Source organism: Oculina patagonica, chromosome 4 (genome assembly GCF_052425735.1).
Source record: "Oculina patagonica isolate OP01 chromosome 4, crgOcupat, whole genome shotgun sequence".
Taxonomy (NCBI): Eukaryota; Metazoa; Cnidaria; class Anthozoa; order Scleractinia; family Oculinidae; genus Oculina; species Oculina patagonica.
Genome location: NC_135761.1, coordinates 14,216,935 through 14,232,958, shown reverse-complemented (window position 1 = coordinate 14,232,958; position 16,024 = coordinate 14,216,935). Strand labels below are relative to the sequence as shown.

At 36.8% G+C, this 16,024-nt stretch overlaps 1 protein-coding gene across 3 annotated transcripts in view; it reads right to left on the bottom strand.

Moving 5' to 3' along the window:
- Nucleotides 1–14,247, bottom strand: part of LOC144649583 (transient receptor potential cation channel subfamily A member 1-like) — a 44,045-nt gene extending 29,798 nt beyond the window's left edge. The window contains exon 1 of one of the 3 annotated variants that reach the window (XM_078509097.1): nucleotides 13,799–14,247. In XM_078509097.1, coding sequence (XP_078365223.1) covers nucleotides 13,799–13,987 — 189 coding nt within the window. In that variant the 5' untranslated portion in view covers nucleotides 13,988–14,247. Of the gene's footprint in view, nucleotides 1–1,038; nucleotides 1,381–6,394; nucleotides 6,848–13,798 lie in introns of those variants that run through there. The other 2 variants (XM_078509096.1, XM_078509098.1) reach the window with 2 other exon arrangements.
- Nucleotides 14,248–16,024: the final 1,777 nt, after the last annotated feature.

Here is a 16,024-nt window from a genome sequence, read left to right as displayed (position 1 = left end):
CTGCGTTCATTTTATTCAACGGTTGTCAGGCAATATTTTTGTTGCAGAAATAGCCTGCTGTCTCCCAGTTGGTTCTCGATATCCGTAGGATCGTTTAGATCGCCAGGGTGCCCAGTGCTGTACCAAATAAATCATATTTATCTCTCTCCTTCACAGTCGAATATTTATGAACTCGATAAGATCGTCACGCATAATTCTAGAACAGCTGCGGAAGGTAAGTAATATTCATAAGCATAAATTATCGACAAAGCTTCTCATCCATTAGCACTTTGACTACCACTTGAATTTTTAAGATTACAAAAGATTTATTTTGCCGTTATCTTGCATCTCTGACAAAACAATCGTTACAAACGAATCCTGTGTTGTTTGAGGTGCATTGCCGTTCCAAATTTACCCGTAAATAGAATATTTTGCATTAAGCCGATTGCTTTTGTTTTCAAACAGTCTTCAGCATAAGGCGTATTTAAACTATATAAATGTTTTTTTGTATTCACATAATAATTTTTTTTACAGGTGTACAGCAACAAAAATTAAGAAAATAATTTATTTTGTTGCTGTAATGACCTATTTTAAAAATGTTTCTTGAAATAAATCCTCGAAATATAATCGTTCATTTCTAATAATCCCTGCTGGAACAGATATCTATTATACGCATATACATAATTTAAAAAAAAACATGGCATCAATAACGGAGTAAAAAAAGTTTTCATCAGGCCGAATTTCAGTAAAAATGATCCGCAGTTTTACGTAATAACGACATAAATAAGTTCCATAATCTCAGTCCTAAAATTACTGCAAAATATATAATAAATAAAATCCACAATTATATCTGTCAAAGAAACAAAACCGTCTTGACTTTCAAAATATTTGGCAGTGAATAAGGAAAATCGAAAAAAGCTAAATTTCAAAGAGGACTTTCATGCATTTTTTGATTGATTTCAATGGACAATATCAGAAATCGACAAGATGCCATAATTTCTTTTGAACGCAAACATTAGCACTATGTTAAAAGAAAACAGTTATTTTATCATAAAATACCCGAAAATGTACAAAATGCGCCAATGTCTGCCAATTTTCTTCTCTTGCTCCGCTGGCTTCATGGCATCCGTTGAGTGCATTCGCCGTGGCTTTTACCAGACTGGGCATATTAATCCAACAGATCAACCTTCTGTCTCAGTTTTCTATTTCTCCCTTTGCAATTCTGAATCAGATGCTGGCGTTTCAATCTTGGACAAACACTAAAAACTTCACATGTATTGCGTTGCAGGCAATTTGCTCGCGACATGAAACTTTTGTTGGAAAGTCCAACATATTTTCTATACGGAAATTAATGGCAGTCATTTCTCGCACACCTGACCAATGAAGAAATCCGAACATTTTTCGTATTTACTTTTCGCACGTCAGAAGTGCATATCTAAAGTGCTAGTTATGTTCGTTAGACAGAAATTAGCATATCAAAAATTGCTTTTAGAACATCATCATACCTCGATTTCTTTTTGTACAAAGCTAAAATTAGCATTTAAAGTCCCTTTCTTATACTAAAAGTAATTCCTTTATTACTTGTTGGTCCAACGGCTAAAGAATCGAGTCTCAATGTGAACAATGTCGAAATTTGGCGATGGTAAAAAAATACTAATAATAAATGACACTTGGAATACAATGTCAATATAAGCTGAAAACAAATAACTTTTTCCGCCCATAAGCTGCAAACATCAGGTTACAGCATGCTCAGTCGTGCGAAATAACTCTTGTTATTTTTTACAGTCCACTAATAAGAGGAATTTCTCTTATAATCTGCGAATTGAAAGGAGCCTTGAGAGTTTTAATTATGTATTCCCTGTTCTAGATTGGTAAACAGATTAGATTGTCTATTTAGTTGGCGGTGTATTCCTGCGACTATTGCAGCAAATACAAATACAGAGCATTGCGATGTTTATTTAAAGTAATGAGATCGCGGCTTTTTAAAATAAATATGAAAGGCAATATTGATTTCGGTGAAAGCGAGTACATCCAAGCAACACAGGATTTAGGAAGTGACCTTTTCAGGTGCATAAACGGCTAAAAGTTTTTTATCTCAATTTCCACTCATGTTAATGCCTTCTATTAGTTCTTATTTTTTTTATATAGCCTGTTGCCCGGCAACGGCACTCGGAATGACGTATATTGTTAATGATGAAGTGCTTCATATAGTACACCCTTCAACTGTGACAGAAATGTTCAATGTGGGTGAACCCACATTAAACAAATGCAATAGTTAGTGGGTGCATTAGGCAAGAAGGTTCAATATTACAACGTCTTGCTAAACCTTGTGCGCTTTCCATTCAACCAAAAATTCCGGATATTCTTGGTTGGGAAGTGAGTGGAACGGAAATTTCCCGGAATGAAATTCTCGAAAATGGAAACAACCTGAAAATACTGTTCTATTCGGCCATTCTGCTCGATCGGCCCAGTTTCGAACTGGAATCGAACGTGTCCTCATAGTCAAGGGCGCTTTACATTCAACCAAAACTTGCAACGTCAGCACCAACAGGAAAATACTGTTCTATTTGCCACACGGAATTTAATACCAGGAACTTCAAACCGGTATTTTTTGGTCGAATGGAAAGCGCCCCTAGCAGGGCCGTGCCTGGTTCTCATATGATCGTCCCGATCGTCTCTTCGCATTATGCAGCCTTAACCAGACATTTACCTTAGGCAAGATCTTGCTATGGGGTTCTGGGGGCATTCCCTTCAGAAAATTTTGAAATCTAGAAGCTCTGAAACTCTTTCTTCAACATTTTGCAACTTGGGATAATTTTCCCAACAAAAAATATTTTGTTTTTAATTTTGGGTTAAAATCTAGACGAGGCAAGTGCCTCGTCTTGCCTCTTGCTAGTTACGGCCCTGCCTAGTCTCCAAACCGACGGCAGGTTTACATTGTTAACATATAATTTAATTAAACAAGAAGTTCCGGCATGAAAGAGGCCTGGCCATGGCCTGGCCTGACCTGCCATTCTCAAGCCCTAATTTTTCGGTCAATCAGCATAGCGTAAACAGCTAAAATGCAACTTGCGTATTTTCTACAACAGTATTGGTGAAATATAAACATTAGCAAGTTACATGAGTTATATCACGTTTTTCACCTGTCAAAGGTTTATTTCACCTGTGAAAGGTTTATTTTAAAGTAAATGTAGCAAGTTATATCATTTGAAAATAGAGGAGTAACCAGGCTGAATCATATTAAAAACTTTAAAAACGTTCTCTGGTTAAAAATATTTTACAAAGATAAGCTTTCAGCTACCAGTCTGTAGCCTTTGACGAACACTAAAATAGAAGGCGAAAATGTAAATATAAGCAATAAATGTGCAGTAAAAAATGTGTGAAAGCTAAAAGTGAATTGAAAATCAAATAGTCATTTATTTTGGTGCCATTTAAAAATTGAAAAGTTTGCAGGACTTTTGATCTTACAACATGCCATGACTACAATTGCGCGAACATGAAGTACACAGTGCACATTTCGCGATCAAAGGTGCGAAATGGAAATACTGTTCTTTTTATAGCAGAAATTTTTGTTTAAAGTGGCTGGCAATGGTTTCCAGCACTTTTACCTTGATTGGTAAGTACTACCACTATCAGTAACAGTTTATGCTACAAAAGTGGTAAAAAAGAATTACCCAATCATTGGTTAAAAATAGGCCGCACTGCGTACATGTGTCTATTGCTGAGCTCTATTGAGCTTTGTGCATTAGTGAATTGCTCGGTCATGGTAGCTTTCAATTGAGTTCGGCTTTCAATTTAAATTTTTAACCTGAAATAATTAAAAAATAATTCACGATGCTAGTTTTTGAATGGGCGCGCAGACGAAAATTTAATGGTGAACAATAGAAACGATAGAGTGTTTCAGTCTCGAACTACCGGTCTGATAGTTGTCCCTTGGAAATTTGATGTTCTTAAAACTAGCATATTAGCCCTCGAAGCTTTGCTTCTCGGGCTAATATTTGTTGGAAGAACATCAAATTACCGCGGGGCAACTATCAGCCGATAGTACCTCGACAGAAACACTCTATTGTTTAAATAGAAAACAGCCGTGGTCTGACTCCGAAGATTCAGCAATCTTAGAAATTCTTGTATTTTTTATTATTAGGCAAACTTGTAATTTATTTGGCTACACTGGTGCCGCGCTCAGTTTTTCGCTGAATTTAATCTATTAAAACCTTCAATAAATCAATTCTATGGCTCAGATCAATTCTATAGATCTTTAATAGATCAGTTATATTCTGTGTTTTATTGATAGATCAGCAACTGGGATATGCTAAAACAATTCGACGGCTCGCTTTCGCGATCGGTTTCTATCGACTTTAATAGTTAGCGAGGGTGAACCGATAGAAATCTCGAGCTTGCCATCTAATTGTGAATTTGTTGTTGTAATAAATTCTGCCTTCAAATGGACAGCTAATAAAATAGAGAGGAGTTAGTCATATTCTAATTTTCAATATAAAGATAGTCGATACGTGCTCGTCTTAAGTGTTTATGAACAACTGTCGCTTTAGGTTTTTTTAAAAAAAAAACATTGGTTGAAAAAATTAAATAGTGTTATAAACTTTTTTAAAAGCCATTGCGACAGAACCTTCAAAATCTGGCAATGAAAATAAACAAATCATGACACATAAAATTGAGAAAGTAAATAAAAACTAAGTAAAATTTGGTTTGACTGACAACATTTTGAGTTTGGCATTTCACTCCATCGCATAACTGACATAATCTAAAAATTTTACAATTTATAATTTCGCATTAACATATGTGAACCTATGCATTGGAAAATTCCAAAAAAAATTGCAGTTTTTTTTTTCGATTAGCGGGAAAATAAATTATAACTTTGCTTTCATGGAGCCTTCTAAACACATATTGCATTCGTATTACTGATACATTTTACCCAATTATGCAAAAAAAAATGGCATAAGCTATGGTCACTAGAACACCTATGATCACAGAATGTATAATCTCAATTCAAATGTCAAAAAAGTCAATCGCCGGCAGGTTCCTTGAGCAAATTATTTATGAGAGCAATAACTTCTACACAGCATGCGGAATTAACAAATTGGTTTTTCTCTCGTTAAGCTTTAAAAATGCATGAAAGACAGCATCCGTAAGTTTTTTTTTAAAACAAATTTCTTGTTCGCCAATTGCTGCTTACGAAATTAGGGATAATTTCACATTGAGTTATAAACAAACAAAAATATTTTGCTTTTTGCGTAAATAAGCACACAGCCAGTGTATTAAATCAGTAAATGCACGGAAGAAAATGCTGTGAATTTGCAACGTTATATATATTCCACGGAGTTTTTTTCTAAACATTCATCGTTACTTATTATTAAAATTTCCGCTGCACGATTCCCTAATTGATTTTGCCAAAAGCTAGTGTCTCAGCGTGGTTCGGTTAGTGGCTATTGTGCTGCGAATGTAAACTTCAGACAAATTTTGCATTTCATCGTTTTTTTGTGTGTCTGCGAGTAGAGACCCTTTCGCTTATTGTTCCTCTTATTTTCTGTTGTTCAAAATGATATCTTTCTTGACGGAATTCTTATCTCGTGGCATCCAAAGTGGCGACTTTATGTCGCAAAAAACGGCTATCAACGGCCATGCTGTCTTCTCGCCGAGTTGGGGGCACAATATAAAACGACTTGAAACTTAATTGGATGGTTGAAACAAAATTTCTATGAAAATAAATTCGTCACTTTTCAGACAATGGTGTCGTTTTCAGACCCGGTTTGAGAAGAAATCTATAAAACTTGTATGGAAATTTTTTTCGCTATACGTAACTAAATACGGATCGAAAACATTTTTTAAAATAGCGATTTTTAGCATTTAAATCTATGTAAAAAAGCGTAACATTGTGAAATTAAGTTCGCGAGTCTGTATGTGTTGAGCGGAAATAGGAAAAATCCTTGAACAAAAAGGTTTTTCTTATTGCGACAAAATTAAAGGGCGAGCGCAAACAATAACCAAGTACGTACAGGTTATCTGGCGAAGAAAAGAAAGCGATAAAGAAAATTCTCTATACAATGGCCAAATAAAAAGACAAATGAGCGAAGGGCTATGGTGTTTCATGTGCGAGTTTACAAGTGTGCGTCATTTAAAACAAGTTCTTGGCAGGTGCAATGTTTGGGTTGCGCGCTCAAAAATCAACAGAAAGCATCTTCAATTTTTTCTTTCAGATACTGAATAAAATTGAACGCCGCGCTTAAAAATAAAGTCTTCACGATCAAGCATTTTGATTAGAATCTAGCTCGAAATGAGCAAAGTTAATAACAATTTATCGCTCAGTGACGCTTTTAAATTATTACTGGCAAGATCATCAGTACATGCGAGCAAACTAGTTTTGAACGACTCGTTTGCGATTGTTACGGTTATGTACCTTGATTACGGCGATGTTGAAGGCATGTCGAATCAGTTCTGGCGTTGAAAGACGATTGCCTTCTTCGTTGGTGGATTTTCGGCGTCGGTGAGCTGTAAAAGCACCTGAATCGCTATCGGTGTCTGTTTCGTTCTCCGACGCCGGAAAATACGATTCAACCCTCAAACCGTTCTGTTGCATCCCAAGTGAATCGGTGCTTGTCGATTGCATGTTGATTTCAGTGCGGTTTGTTCATTTCGCGTGGAATGTTTGTAGTTTCCACTTGGGTAAATGAACGCGATGTTTTCCCATGTAAAATGGATTTAACTTTATCTACTTGTGCGGCTCGAAAACTATTGATCAATATCGGTATATCATAAAGTAAAATCCTCCTCGCAAAAATGCACTAATTTTCGTCAATTTAGGCGCGTATGAATTATGCAACATCTCCTCTGTGAATTTTGATGTGTTTCACATCCGAGCGCTGTATGGTACAAAGCAATATATTATAAATTTAAACCAAAGCCCTATCTATAATAATAACATAACAACAAAATAATCAAAAGAAAGGAGTGCAATTAGACTGCTCTTGTTTTATACTAAGAGTATTTCTTTACACACGTTTCTTTCAGTAAAGTTGACTGAAATAAACTTATGTTTCATTTATGAGTTAAAGTACCAAAGCTAAATTGTAATAAAAACTTAATCTGCAAATGTTCTAAGTTGATATTTTCATTTGCAAATGAGGACTTCGCCGAGTGTACAACTCAAAAGTAAACGAGCATATTTATATTATAAAAATAGTCCAGCGCTAGCGGCATATACCGTAAAATTGTCTCCATGATTGTGAAAACATTAAATATGCCTTACAAAAATAGCCATGACTTCAATGGGTTTCTTAAATGAAGGAAAATCTTTTAAAAGTGTCAAATAAAGAAAAACGTTATTACTATAGCATCTCGACCTTGTTTACAATAAACGAAACGAAAAATTTTTTTCTGTTTTTATCGATTCCTTAAATATTAATAATTGCAGTAGCTAAAAGTTAATTTTAAATAAATGCAAAATATGTACAAAATACAGGAAACAAATTTTACGCAACTTTGCTCTCAATAAATTCCACTGTATTCTCAAAAGGCTGTTATTATATATTGAAATAAAAAAAAAATGCTCTTGAGTTTATCACGATTATTTAATTCTTCAGGATCGAATATACACTGTATTTTGGATTATTTGTGTCGAATTGGAACCCCCGGTAATAGTTACCGTATAAAAGTTACTTGAAAACCGCCACAGGCATTGCCGAACGCGTTTATAAACCGACATCTGCTGTCGAAAAAATGTTTTTAATATATGAGACTGTAAAAATGTTTCATAGACAATATACGCTCCAGCGTGAATAATAATTTGGGCACTTTAGCAGTAGGAAAATGTAGAAAAAATATTGTTGACATGCGCCACGCTATGTCACTGATCGAGATTGAAATTTCCGAACACGACTAAATATTTTGACAGCATAGTAAGTCAATTTCCTTAATTTTTAAGCTTCGGAAGTATTCATTTCCGTTCCACGCTGAAACGATGAAAGCGCCGTAGTTCAAAAACAAAACAACAGAAAAGTAAAAAGAGGTGGGGGGGGGGGGGGAATGTTTAAGTTGCCTGACGATGAGTGACATAAGCTGACAAGCTCCCCTCTGAGGCTCAGAAAGTTACGGTAACTTTCTGAACAGCAGAAGTAAAATTTATAATTGAGAGAAAATTTCATTTATTACCAGACAGTTGTATATTTATGAATTATTTCTATCGCCCCTTACCATGCTTACGATAAATCACGCCTTCCATCTACACACGTATCAATGTAACGATAATATCAAGCGATTTTGACATTTGGTCAAAAGAATATGACATTGTTGATAGCAAAGCAAACACTTTGATAGCATATATCATATTTGAAATGTCATTGATCAATTACACATTTGACAGGGAATTTGTTCTATTCTGATTTTCTGTCAGATTTTCAGTCTAAAGACGCCTACGCAGCCGTTTTTCTTGACTGGATTCTTGGTCACTTCTTAATTTGCTTCGACGTGATTAACCCCCATCTCGGTGTAAGCCGCCTCGGCTTCGTCAAAGATTGACATTATAGACAAGCATTTTTGGTATTTACAATTACCTATTTAGGATGTCAAATCTCTTTAGGGCGGTATCCACTTGAGTGTCGAAAGTAATTCTCGTTTCCTTTGGTTTTGCATTACTACGCTTATGATTGGCTAAAAAATTCGCGCCACTTTCACAGCCAATCAGAAGTAAAACAAAAACGCACGTTTTCCCGCGTTTCGTGCCGGCTCACATGAATTTGCTTCGAGTTTTCATTGGTCCACTGGCTTGTCTGTGTCCTTTGTGATTGGCCAGAGTGATTACTTTGGTTTTGGTTTTACGACACTCAACTGAAAACTGCTCTATACCGTCATGGCTAACTTGGCAACAAGGAACAAACTCCTGCACTCACATTCGTATTCCGTAAAAATTTGATCATCTTAACATGGGACCCGATGCAAGAATTTCATACCCCACAGCCTATGGATCTAGGGCTTTCCAAAAGTTGCTCGATATTTCCCAAAAAGTTGCCCGTAATTTCTCAAAAAGTTGCCCAAAAGTTGCTCCAAAAATCCAAAAAAAGTTGCTTCTGATTAATAATAGTTGCTCGAAAGTTTCCCCAAAAAATCCAAAACGCTGCTTTTAATCAAGAAAATTTCTCTAAATATATGCTAATTTTCCTTTGAGAGTAAGATTTCTAAGCAGTTTTATGCAATTTAACCGCAAAAGAAGTATCTAAATAACATATTAAAGGGAAAATTTATTAAATAACAAGGATTTCTTTAACTGAGAAAAATCGTTAAGATATCGATGCCGTCATGTTTTATGACGAGTTTTGTAATGTTTTAATGCAAAATGAGCCGAAAGTTGAAACGTCTTCAGATGTTCCTCGAAAATCTTTGGAAACGTTCGTATGGCCTTTGAACAACACTCGGATAATCTTCGAAGGTCTTTGGCTTGGAAAATGCTCAAAATGCAACAAGTTACTCGAAGGGGAAAAAGTTACTCGCAGGGGAAAACGTTGCTCGAAATATGAAAAGTTGCCAAAAATTTGCCGAGCAACTTGTGGTGAGTCCTAAATGGATCTGTGACTTTGTGATTGCACCGTAAGTTTCCACTATATATATGAATCTAACGCATCAAGACCATCTCTCCCTTAACATCAAATGCGCTCAGTCATTCTCCCAGGCTCCACCGTAGACTTGGTTCCTTGTTTCAACACAATCACCGAGCAAAGGAAACCTATTCACAACCCGACAATGCTACTTTCTTAAGACTATGTTTGCACAGAGTAAAGGTATATGGATTCATCACTGTTTACGGTTTCATCATAATTTTGGTATTCAGATTCGGATTATCACTGAACATGAAGGGTATTTGGATTCATCGATAACTATGAAAAATTCATCCCAAAAGCAACCTTGTCCCTAGGGTCTTCTCCGACGAGTTGCCATTTTGAGAATCGTCGCGGAGAAGACCTGGGGACCAAGCTGGTTCCAGAAGAATTCAGAAAGGGTGGGAAGGACGGTGGAGTATTAAAATCAAGTATGAAGCCAACAGGTCAGAAACGATTTCACTGGCTTGGACCCACCCTCAGATGGTGAAGAGCCATTCAACTTCTTCACCCATAAAGGATTGCAAGCAAAATACAAAAGCTATTAGAGAAAAGCTACCAAAAAAAGCAATCGATTCTGGTCTGGATTTATTCGAAGAACTTTTTGGACTACAGAACATAATGATATCATAGTAAAATTCTCGTTTTACATTCCGGATTCAAGATCTCTATACACACAACCAAACCAGTTGGTATTCTAGCTTTCTGGATTGGTCTAGCAGTGGTAACAAATGCAAAACGAATCCGACACCAAAACGTCCCAGATCGTCACGAATTCAGAACAATCTCTTTCACTATAAAGGTGGCATGTAGTCTTGGCAGTCTTGGTAACGGATTAATAGTTCTACTTTATCAGCCATCCATCAAACATTTTGTAAAGCCTTTAAATAGCTGGGTCCGTTCTGGGCTTCTCTCTGGCTGGCATTTTAAAATCGACCGCCGAGCAAACATACTTCTTGGTACCCGTTCCGGCAACATGTCTAAACGCCTATACCAATCTGAACACGCTAAAAGTTATGAATTCGAAAACATTTCGCAATCCAACAACTTTTCTTCTACTGTAAACGTATGTGACATAAGTAGGAGCTCATGACATTATGATGTTTTTCAAAAGTGTATAAAACTACTTTGAAAAAGAAGGTAACATGAAACTAATGGTGTGTCTTCGATTCTCAGGTTCTGATGAAGATAAACCCCAAACATAACAATAAATTAAAACAGGACAAGGGTGATTAAAGATTATAGGAAAGAGTTAAAATTGAGAAAATACGAAGCTCGAACTTCAAATATTTAGCCAAACTTGTCAGGGTGTGTCAACGTACCTTAAGTCTGATTGTAACACTGGAAACATTCCAATGCATTTGTTATTAAACAAAGAAAAAAAGATCCAACTCTAATAAAGGACGATAAGGCTGTAAAATTATTTTAAAAAACAAAACGAAATCGAATAAATCGTACATTCTACTGAAAACAGAGGAATTTAGCCCGGTGCATATTATGTCGCAGTAGATCGATGTACACGTCCGCTTTTCACTGGTACATGCATCTTCAGGTTCGTAGGTGGACCGAGCAAACGAGATTGTGATGTTGTGTTTGTTAGGAAAGACACTATATTTTCACAGTGCCTTTCTGACCCAGGAGTATAAATGGATATTAAATCAGCGATACCTGTCAAAAATAAATGCTAGCGGATTACCTGCGATGGGTGACTAGCATCCCATTCACGAAGAGACAGTAACTCTTCTGTTCGCACCATGCAACGGAAACCGGGAGAAGCTTCGTTTGGCTCGAAGAGTTCAAACTGTATGCCGCCTCATTTATTGGCCAACAAAATGCTATTGCGATCATGTCATACAACAACAATATATTCTATCACTAACACATATTTTTAGCCGTACTTTTTACATCTTTTCAAAGAAATCGGTAACTCCATTTGCAACTTGCAACCCTAAATTATTGATAACTTGCATTAATTTGGGAGGAAATAAAAGATGTCTGCCTTCAGGCTAAATTAAATTATGAATAATATGAATGTTAGCAAAAGCTACAAAAAAAATTGCTAGGAAACGGTTCTCCGCCGGCTTTAATTTCTAAAAATTGAATTGGCACTGAATCCCTTTCCTGATGACAGAATTTATGCTTGTCATTAGTTCGACGTTGAAATGGCTTGAAATAGGGGGGGGGGGGGCAGTAACGAGAAACAATGCGGCCTGGGTCGAACCCTTAATAATTTAATCCGCCATCATATGGGGTTTAGTTTGTTGTTGGTCAGTTCTCGTCATTGCCCCGAAGGTTTTACTTTGGGTTCTATGGTTTTCTTTCCTCCACAAAAACCAACAATCCAAATTTTAATTCGATCTCCATGTACTTATACTTTCTAACAAGCTCCCGAGAGCTATTCCGTGTAATTTGGCTAAATGAAATTACAATTTCAGTTAGCTCATCATCAGTGCTGAAGCATTTAAAATAACTCCGGTTTTCATAGCATGAAGCGACTAGAAGTATTGTTAACCACCCTCCCCCCGGATGGAAGCTAGTCTATTGCAGGTACCCCAGCATTTCTGTCGAAATGAACAAACGATTCGCCATAGTAGCTCGAACCTGGCACACTTTTGACTGGATCAAACTACAGGTTAAACAAACCTAATGTGTTATAAGCTGGCACAGCAAAAACAGGTGGAGAGGAGATTTACTTCTGCCAAAAATATTTGCTTTTTGAAGCCATCAAACCCCAGTTTTACTGTCGTATCGCCAAGTTTTAAATGAATTGCTAAAATGCAAGGCTCAGCATTTGGAAAAGGGAATTTTATTTTATATGATTAAACATAACATTTTCTAGTATTTCTATCCATCGCATCACATTGCCTAGATTTTCTGCAGCACTGCTAGAAAATATCCACTACCACCCTTAAAATGCCATTAGACGTCGTTACTGTGGCGTTCTTGTACCCGTTAGGATTTTAACACCGCGAAAAATGAACAACACCTTAGCACTTAGACGTTGCTCAGGCAGGTTCCCTAGCCAAGATATTGTTTTGCAAATTTGTCCCCATTTTTCGTTCTCGCTTCCTCGCTTCCGCTTTCGCCCCCTCCCCCCCCCCCCCCCCCCCCCCAAAAAAAAAAAACCGCTACCTTTTGTTACTAACCTCCGTCCTTTATCGATTTTTTTCGAGTGAAAATGTATTCAGGCGGTTAAAAAGTAAGTGCTTTCACTTTTTCGATGTACTAGAAGCAGAAGAAGGATGCAAATTGACCAATTTTGTATCTCGATATCACAAACTGCTGGAGACGAACAGTTCTGTAGTCGATATGAACTAATTTTTGTTCTTTCTCATCTATCTAAAAAAGGATATGGTATATATTTCGCTGATCTACATTATGAATCTTTTTTGATACGCAACTTTCTGTGTTTGTATTATACGACTGGCCGTCAGCTTGAATCTTTAAAATTCAAATGCAGCCGTTGAAGTTTGATTGTTCTTTCTTTGCACAGCTTTTGCGCACACGGTGACTTCTAAATATATTTTTATCATGTACATATGTTTTTGCTAACGAACGCTGAAGCGCTATTGCCGATTTTAATTTCTCATATAAACACCTTTATTTTAGCTCGCTTCTCATTGTCCGCACAAACGACTATCTATAGGTGTAGAGGGGTTTTTTTCATGTAAATAAACGGTTTTTTGATGGTTAGAAAATAAATAGGTGTTAAAAGGCAAGAGGCCTTTTACGCGCAGAGTCATGATTACTCGTGATTATACAAAGCAGCAGAATGACTTTTGAATTTACAATTAGGAAACCCTGTGCATAACAGGAAAAGATCATGATTTTTTAAATAATTATAAAAAAATCAACGATTATGGAATTTGTCGTCGCCGACTTCTGAACCTCAAGACGATATTTCACTGCTGAGCAAGGCACGATCAATGCGTTCTTAAAAACGAAAGAAATCGACTTCTTTATATATCGTATATACAATACACCGTCTAATATCAGTTATCTAACCGAAACATGAGTGTATTTCAATCAGTTATTTCAATGTCGAAGTTTGTTGTTTTTCACTTTGAGGAAAAAACAAAATAAAACATTATCAAAAACATTCAATCGGATTATCATAAGATGCGCGGCAATTAGTCGCTTACGCGGAGATTTTCTGAATCTTTGATATCTTTTGCGTCAATATAAAACTAAAAAGAAATAACTGACTCTCTCACCAGTGTCGCTAAGCTTGGGAGACGCGAATTTGATCCTCTTCGTCTACCATTTTCCATTGGTGGGCTTGCATCTGGAGACTCGCTGATCCTTTCGACATCTCTGCGAATATTTGGACTCTCTGGCGTTAGTAGCATATTAGAGTTCTCCACTTTCCATATCGAAGCTATTGCTTTAGTTCTGTCGGCCATTGACGTAGCAAAACCAACCTCGAAAATGTTTTTAAATTTCACTGCATGCAAACGAAGGACACTCTTTACCGATTAAGAAGAGTCCATTGACCAATTTGACTTCGTGTGATCGTTAATTTCACAAGAACAAACAATCTGACAGGAATACAATGCGCTTCATTCAATTGCGTAGCAATGTAAATTTTGCTGGTCCACTGTTTGAAAGTTGATTCGACCTACCATGAATTAATGACCGGTCAGAAAGGATAAAATTTAAATAGATTTACACGGCCGGCTTAGCATTGAGCATAAATGATAAAAATTGGAAGTCAAATTTCAGTGGCATCGTAGGTTGTGCGAATAATATGTGTATTTGTTGTCATTCATGTCAAACATAGCAGCATGCTAAAACTCCAACAAAAGTGAAACTGACGTGAAATTTATTCTATTTGAAACCCTTTAATTGAAAACTTCAAGCTAGAGGCCAAAAAAATAACATGATAAAGAATTAACATAAAGCTAATAGCATTCCCACATCGGTTAAAAACAGGTGCATGGCATAAAGAACAGTCAGAGATAAAGATTAGCTACCAGCAATTGCATTTTAAATTACATATCTCTATTTGCTAGACTAGTGACTGTATAATACTTTGTGATTGAGCCAAACGAGAAATTGGAAATTTAAACCTATGATCGCCAAAATAGAAGTATAAACCTTTGTCAAGGAAAAAAAATATGTTACGGAAATTTGCTGAAATTCGTCTGAAATTGACGGTGACATTTAATTAAGAGGGTAAAGAAAGACGTTTTGACCTGACGGAAGTATGAACAAGGTAGACGGAATCTTTTCACGGCGGCTCGTATGAGAAGTACGTTATCTAACAACGAGAGGAAACACTAAGGCGAAATCTTTCATGGAGTCCTACTGCGTAAATAATTGAATACAAATCTTGACATATTAATTTTGAACCTTAAGATTTCTTCTTTTTTTTTAATTTTTGTTTGAAGCTCAAGCTATCAATAGGGTCAGACTTGAACACAAAAGTCTTTTAAGTCTAGAAGTCCAGTCCGTACTGCACAGACTCGGGGTTTGCTTTCATTCACGGCAGGAGACAGCACACGCTTCGCTTGCGCGTGCGCACTACACCCTTAAAAGCTGCTGTTCCAGTCTCGTCCCAGAGCCCGCTTTTCTATTGGTCAACACAGAGAAAGCAGACTCTGGCGAATTCCGATTTGAATCAATCAGTCTGCAATTCACGGAGATCCGGTCGCTTTTTATATCGCTCAAAGCTGGTTGGTCAACAATTGAAAATGAGCACTTTGCGCATGCTAAATCGGACTTCGCCAGAGTCCGTGATCATGTTGTTGATGAAAAAAGCGGGCTCTGGGTTCCAAATTGCTGCTGTTCACAAAACCACAGGTAACCAAAGCGTACTATAAGAGTTTGTATGGATTTAAAATTGAGCGAAAGCGAACTATGAGCGTTTGCATGGATTTGAAAATAAATTGAAAATATCTCCCTTTTTCCTTTGAAAACCTTCAATAAAGCTTAAAACCTTACCTGGTCTCCTTATTTTGTCTTTCTAGTGCTTAGAAAAGCCATCTGCGGGCCATTGAAACGAAATTGGCCTCTAGCTTGACACGATCACTAAAACAGTGAGATAAAAATAATAACCAAGTGACAACGATTACAATTTTCGCGCGCGAGTTGCTCGGAGATGAATACAAAGTGGAGGTGGCCAGTGATGGATGTCCGCCACTGGCCACCGACACCGAAGTGAATAGTTGTTTTAGTATATACCAAAACAGTGAAATAAAATAAACCAAAAATGATGATCTTTACTCATTGATACCTGTCAAAAATTACAATTTTCGCGCGCGAGTTGCTCGCAGGTGAATAGTTAACAATTATCCTGCGAAATCGCGCGGAATATCGCCTGATATTTAGCCGACGAGGCCGTAGGCCGAGTTGGCTAAAATCAGACGATATTTCGCAAGATTGAGCAGGATAATTGTTTTATTATTCAACAAATTGTCAACGAAACACATTTTCTAGAT